The sequence below is a fragment of the Alexandromys fortis genome, unplaced genomic scaffold (assembly GCF_014885135.2).
Source record: "Alexandromys fortis isolate MF-2015 unplaced genomic scaffold, M_Fortis_MF-2015_v1.1 scaffold_71, whole genome shotgun sequence".
NCBI classification, from domain to species: domain Eukaryota; kingdom Metazoa; phylum Chordata; class Mammalia; order Rodentia; family Cricetidae; genus Alexandromys; species Alexandromys fortis.
In genome coordinates, this window is record NW_026067954.1 from 1,396,425 (window position 1) to 1,403,744 (window position 7,320).

The 7,320-nt window shown below is 41.4% G+C and overlaps 1 protein-coding gene across 1 annotated transcript; it reads right to left on the minus strand.

Annotated features, from left to right (window-relative positions):
• Window positions 1–6: 6 nt before the first annotated feature.
• On the minus strand, window positions 7–436 carry LOC126507379 (60S ribosomal protein L26). The gene has a single exon (XM_050151741.1). It carries the CDS (start codon window positions 389–391, stop codon window positions 41–43), a length of 351 nt encoding a protein of 116 aa, XP_050007698.1. The 5' UTR covers window positions 392–436; the 3' UTR covers window positions 7–40.
• Window positions 437–7,320: the final 6,884 nt, after the last annotated feature.

Sequence of the window (7,320 nt, forward strand, 5' to 3'; positions counted from 1 at the left end):
TTACTCAAGCAGTCTTTAATGGAAACTGTATGAGACGCCCCTACTCCTGCATCTTCTCAATCGTTTCTTCCTTGTATTTGCCCTTCTCCTTTCCTACTTGTCGAGACTTGGCTTTCCTTTCCAGGATCTTCTTTCGGTCTTTGTCCAGCTTTAGCCTGGTGATTACCACCTTGCTGGGGTGGATGCCCACGTGGACAGTTGTGCCATTAGCCTTTTCTCGCTGCACCCGTTCAATGTAAATGACGTATTTCTTCCTGTACACTTGGACCACTTTGCCAATCTGCTGGCCTTTGTAGTGTCCCCGGACAACCTGAACTTCGTCATCCTTTCGAATGGGCATCGAGCGAACATTGTACTTCTGTCTCAGCTCTTTGGAAAGGGGGGAAGACATGATCTTCCTCCGAATGTGAGAAGGTGCATTGAAATGCCGTTTGCGGTTCGGCTGCGATCCAGCGATGGCCGCAAGAGGAAAGAGCTATTTGGTGTTTCTTTATTCCCTTGTGACTCCAGTCAGGTCCATTTCTGGAGCCCTGCAAGGATTCAGAAGAGCAAGACACCAAGGAATCAAATATCAGCTCTCCTCTGTGTGCCACAGGAATCTACATGCCAGTTTCCTCAACAGCAAAATATGGATAATAGAAAAGCAGCTTCATCCAACCACCAAGAAGACTGAGAAGTGTTCAGCGTAGTGCCTAACAGGGAGTTAAGTGCGGAGTATTTAATTTCTAAAGGATTTTTAAATATACATCCTGCTTATCTAGAAAATATTCTGTCTATAGGCTTCAAAGAACTGCATAGAGAATTCAGCCTGGGGACTGTGTGGAGGATGCAGGAGGGAGACAGTCCCCACGCTAACAGTGATTGTACATTTGGAATTCTAAACCAGGTATTGTATAGAACATGTGTTGAAATAAATTAAATTAGTTGATTTGAAATAAACCAGACTCTAGTGGAAGCCTCAAACTAGTCTAGCAGGACTGACTACTTGAATTTGACTCTCGGATGAGACAGAACCATTTGAAACCACTCCTGGCAGCCATCCCAACCTCAGAGGCATGCCTGCTAGCCATACGGGCACAACACAGGTGTGCTGGAAGCTACACAACAAGGAAACCTGTATTGCAACAAACAGATTTATTGTATCAGGTAGAAATCTGATAATACAGAATTACAGAAGCCTAGAGGTGTGGTGGGCGGGAGGGCAAAATCTGACAGGCGAAAGCTCAGCTTAAATTTCAGCTCAGGTGCTTATGTATTTGGTCTAGAGTTTTAACTTCCTTGGGCCTCAGTGCACTTATCCACACCTTGGAGATATCATCACAGGGCTTTGTGAGAACCGAAGGGGGAAAAACCTGGTAAAAATAAGTGCTATGCAACTATCAGCAATTAGGTCTGGGGCTCAGTGGTAGAACGCTGGTCTAGCATGTACAAAAACCTGGGCTCCAACCCAGCACGGCGATTGCTAATGTAATTGCTGGGATTTGGCAGAAATTTCCAGCATTATCATTAGAAAATTGCCCGCAAGGTTAAGCATGGAAAAGTTGTCTCACACTGAGAAACAAGTGTTTTAGAGGCAGATATCTTAGAGGGAGATATCACATGTGCAAAGAAAGAAATAAACGGCAGCTATAAGGCAGCAATTATTGATAATACGTTCAAAATGAAAGACAAAAGAAAATGTTGCCAGTAAAAGACACGACTGAGAATTTCAGAGGCGTTGTGAACAGTGGCATCAGAAGTATCCATCTGACCCTGGAGATGGCTACAAGATGCACAATGAAGCAACAGTTTCCGTGCTGCTGGAAGAGGGCTCCAGTGAAAAGGAGGTCTCTTTTGTTAGAAGTTCATTGAGCGTTTAAGACTCTATATTCCTGTATACCTTCAGAGAAGTATATTAAGGTGTATTGCCTATCAGTCCAAAGCATGCAAGAAGTCCCTGAATAACAGGCTTCCTATAGCACGGTGTTCTTTGTTTTTGTTTCTAAAGACAGGGTTGTGGCCCCTTTGGGAGTCAAATGACCCTTTCACAGAAGTCACCTAAGACCGTCAGAAAGTGCAGATATTAACACAGTAATTCACAACAGTGGCAAAATTACAGCTATGAAGTAGTAATGAAATAATTTAATGGTTGCGGGTCACCACAACATGAGGAACCGGATTAAAGGGTCGCAGTGTTAGGAAGTTTGAGAAACACTGTTACAGCCTGACATGAGAATCTGACAGACGTCACTGCCTGCCCCTCACTAGGCTCTCCTCTGTTCCCATCCACCAAAGTGGGAGGGTTCTGAATCTATAATTCTAGGCTTTATTTTGTCTCACCAAGTCTTAGTTTTCCAGTGTTAACTCAGAGTCACCTGAGAGTCCGAGGTCTATTTGCTTTATCCGAGTGAACCTCTGCCTTTAGGGATAATCTACAGTTACAGTCCCATCCCTACACATTTCATTATCTCAGATTCTTGCTGTTATTATCAGAGCCACTATGAACATTGTCACAAGTGTCTAGCTATGCTTACTTAGAGTTTCTGGATGCCAGCACAATTGTTCCATTTGTTGTAGAACTAGGAAATGTCCCCCCTTGTGAGAGAGTGAACAATTGCTTTCTTCTGTCTTGTATCCTCCTGTAGTGAACATGGCACATCTCATTGACACAAACGCAGTACAGACATAACTGTACTGTACTCACTTGTGTCTGACAGATTTTTTTAATTGGAGGGTACATATATATTTAATTTGCATTTCTTTGGTAGCTAATGATGTAGCTTTTCTTAGCTATTAGCTATTTCTGAAGTTTCTATGCTCTTTCTCCCATGAATTGCCGTATTTTCAGTTGTCGTTTTGCTTTCAGGTATGTGTTGCTTCTCAAACTATGCACATTGCTGTGTGTGGGATATCTTTTCATAGTTTGATGACAAGTTTTTGGTTTTATAATTTTAGTGTACTACTAGGCCACCAATTGTTTTCTTCCTTTAAAAAAAAGTCATTATCAAATCTTCCAATGAAGTTTTAAAGGTGTTTTTATCCCTTCATATGTATGTCATTAATCCATTGGAAATCAATTCTGTATACGAAATAGAATGCTATGTTCAAATTGGTGCTTAAAACAAGTTCTCCCCACACCATTCTTGACTATGTTGACTCAGGGCTGTGCAGAACTCCCTTCAGCAAATACAGAATTTCTGGATATGCTTGCCCAGGCCACTTCTGAACCTTTGCTTAGCTTCTGACTGCCACTCTATCTCACGCAGTAACTGTGCTTTGTTACACACCCTTCACAATAAAACCTCACATAAAAAAGTCTTCCTCTCTTTTCACTCCAGACTCCAGGGAATTTTGTCTTTAAGGTAGAAACTGAAACTCTGTTCCTTGAACTTGGAATGTTTCTGCCCCTGTCTCCCTAGTCCTGGAATTATGACCAGTGTCTCTGGATGTTCTTGTAATACTCTTACAAGTAATATTAACCCACAGTTGGTTATTCGGTGGTAGGGGGCCAAGAGCTTAAATGCAGCAGCATCAAAGAACTTGGCTTTGCAATTGCCATTTATTTTGTGGAATTCTAGATTTATATCAAGACTGAACTAAATCGATTTTTGTGAAAATACAGTAAGTTATCTCCTTGATAACGAAAACTACTGAGTCAGAAAATGGACTTTCTCTCCTCAAAGAAAACTGTAAGGCAGTGGACTAAAATTTCTAGGTGGCAGATGCTGTGTTAGCAATCCCCTCCCTGTGACAGTCATATAGAAAACCCATCTGCTGACCAGCCCAGAGAAGAAGATTTTGCAGAAAGGCTGGCATCTGACAAGTTCTAATTTTTGATAAAATTTGCAAGCCCACTTCCTGAGTTTCCTGACCTTTAGCATAAAGAGAAATGAGAAGTCTGTTGCTGGTGTTCTGCAGGATGAGACTAGTTTGATGCTAATGATGCATTCCAGGGCTTGAGCATGCTCCGTACCAGGTGCTCTATCACTGAGCTACTCCCTCAGCCTCTCCTCTTCTTTTGGTCTACATACGCCCCAAACACAAAGCATCTGAGGTGACTTTGGAAAGCCAAAATTATAATGTGCAGTTCTCCAATACTGCACCTAGAGTTCACAAGTTCATTTCAGATAAGACAGAGTAGAAAATGATCTTGCTCCACTGATTGGTTTTATATATATATATATATATATTCACATTTTTAGTCTGGGGAAAAAGGCTCAATTTATAGGGTTTGCACTAAATGTAGGTGCAATCTCCTCATTATATTGTTTAAGAGAAGTGAGAATTTTAAGCATTTCTATTTTTACATCTAAATGCAATACAAGGTCCTATTCTCTCAAAAATGCATATAACCAGTCTGCACTATTAATACATAGGTCCTAAGCTTCAAGCCATGCTCCCACTTGTCCTTAAGAAGAAATCAGACAGTCAGCTCAGCACATCTGATGGGAATATGGATCAACAGAGTGAACACAGTACCACAAGGAAGTTTCCAGGATCAGTTTCCATTCACGTATTTTTAAATCTATATGAAATTGGATAATTTTATTATTAAAGACTACAGCCACTTAATTGTCAAGCTGACACGACCTAGTATCTTTTGGGAAGAGAGTCTTGGTAAGGGATTGTCTTAATTATTAATTGTAAGTGATATGGGGAAACCCAGTCAATTGTGGGTGTCGCCATTCCCTAAGCAATGGGCCCTAGACTGTATAAATGCAGAACAGAGCTTAGCATGAAGAAATATGCTTGCATTTATTTTCTCTGCTCTTGGCTGTGAATGTGACTAGCTGCTTCAACTCCCTGCAGTCTTGACTTCCAAGAAATATTGGACTGTAAACTGAAACTGTGTGAGCTAAAATAGCCCTTTGCTTCCCTGAGTTGATTTTTTTTCCAGAATATTTAATCACAGCAGCTGTAATAAATCCCAGAATATATACTAAGAGCTTAGGTTCTAGAATTAGTATGACAGACTCTTGCTGACTATGACTCATTGGAAAAGCTGCTTAACCTAAACCTCACAGTTTTTATCTGTAAAACAGACATGGCATTACTAGTTACGTTACTCTTTAAAATTCCTTAGCATATTGTTAGGCACACAATAAGTGCTTAATACATGACAGAAGCAAATTCATGTAATAATATTGGTATTACTGTATACATTTATATATGTCAGGATAGATAGATAGATAGATAGATAGATAGATAGATAGATAGATAGATAGATAGATAGATAGATGGATGAGGGGGGCTGGATAAGACAGATAGATATCTCTCTGTGTACACTACACAGATTTTATCATGTTTGCAATTATAAATAATCACATGTTCACTAATGATAAATAATTTGTCTTTACCTTCCAAAGAATCTATTTTCTCAACTGGTTCAGTACCATATTATAAACAATACCTGAAAAATCAACACATAATCCTAGAAATGGAATCACTCTGCATTGATGGATATATACAATGTGGTACTCTGATGGGCCAAACCATCATGGGAAAGACTTCACATACCCAGAATTGAAAACTCATAGGACAAAGAAGCCCACTGAACAATCACGGGCTGCACGATTCTTCCCATCAAGTGCTCCTGCACAAGTGTCTGTAGGTTGTCCACAAAGCAAGATCTTGAGCACACAGCCTGGCTTCCAGGAGGTTAGAGTAGTTGACCCCTTTGTAACAGGTTATATAGTTTTAACGTATGATAAGGCAAGTTCAAGCACCCACAAAGCCCTCCTGACTTCAAAGACCTGGATTCCACCATGACCAGAGGCAAGAAATGTCACCAAGTTACCAAGCCAGGCTGTCCTCTGTGAACTTAAAAACCCACAGTAAACAGAAACAGTCCGGCTTTCTGTTTCAGTGGAACTCGAGTGTCTTTCCTGCAGACAAAGCTGTAGGCATCAAGGAGTGTTACTCCTGTTACGTGTAACTCCAACTGTCAGTCATTTCCTCTTGGGGCTGAAAATTCCTGGGCATGTCAAGGATAGTGCTGAAGGAAAAGAGACACTAAAAATAATCTTTCATGTCGAGCATCTCACAGAGATGGGTCACATCAGTGTAGGTCTCGGGGATGAGTGTCATGCAGGCTGCTGTGACCCACAGTCCAGCACTGTCATCGCCCCAGACCGTGCTAATTAGTAACAGGGTTACAGCTCCTCATTTCCTTCTCACTCGCCTCCTTAGAGCACCTCTGGCCTTCGCCTCCACCCTCCGGGATGCTCATTTGTTCTGATGACAGGTTTTCCTTCTACTCTCGGGGACCAGGCTGGTAAGGTCAGCCTCGGTTCCTCTACTTCCCGCCCAGGTGCCCTTTGATGAATAAACCTATTCATCTTGTGCATGGGGGAAATTGGCTGGTCCTGAGCACTAATTAGCTCAACCTCAACATGAGCTTCCTTCTAGCCAAGTAACCTGGTTTTCTCCCAAAAGACCAGCCCATGAACTCTAAGGTGTGTGTGTGTGTGTGTGTGTGTGTGTGTGTGTGTGTTTTAAACCAGAGCAGCTTCCTTCATTTCTACCTTTTATTTAGTTAATTGGTAGTATTCCCCCCTGACTGAGTGAGAAAACTTTGAGTTATAATCAACTGGGGAGATTTTGTATAGTTTTGATATAAAGGGGAAAAGTAATTTTTATGGCTCAGATGGACCCATAGATGCAGTTAATCCCCGAAGGGGTCCCAGTTGCTGAGAACTGAGAAATCCCCTTGTTCCCTCTGGAAGTGACTGATGCCAGGTCACAGTGAGATCATAAACGTGGAAGATTACAGACCATGTGGAGAAAACACCAAGTTGGTGTGCACTAAAGCTTCATTATCGTGACTATGAATTGGTTTAATTCAAGCTATTTGCCAATTTCATACACTTGTTAGAAATGTTCCTACTGAAGAAAAGAATTCCCTTGCCACTAATGAATTTACAATCCCTAATGGAGCAGAATTAAAAAGAAATTCAATTGATGGGGAAGTGACCTAAAAGTCTTAAATGTGCAAAATAAAGAAGGCGCGAGTTAACTTGCAGAAGAGAAATGAAGACAAATGGGGATCTTGTGAAAGAAGCTGGGCTTGAGCAAGACTTAGCGAGGGGTTCAAATTACACAGAAACAGAAACCCGAGCCTTTCTGTATTTATCTTCCTAATATGAACGATGGGGAGACATGGTACTTCACAGTCATATGTTTATCTAATATCTCTCGGTCCCAGAGGAATATGAACTCAATGTGTGGCAACATGAACAGTAACTACGGTAGTAAGCACATGATGGTTCTAGGCTAAATCTATGGAAACGGGTGGAAGCATTGGGTGCTACTGAAAGACAGGGCAAAGGAGGCAAAGGAAAC

Coding starts and splice junctions, on each gene's coding strand:
- LOC126507379 (XM_050151741.1), bottom strand. CDS start 391: ATGTCTTCCCCCCTTTCCAAAGAGCTGAGACAGAAGTACAATGTTCGC.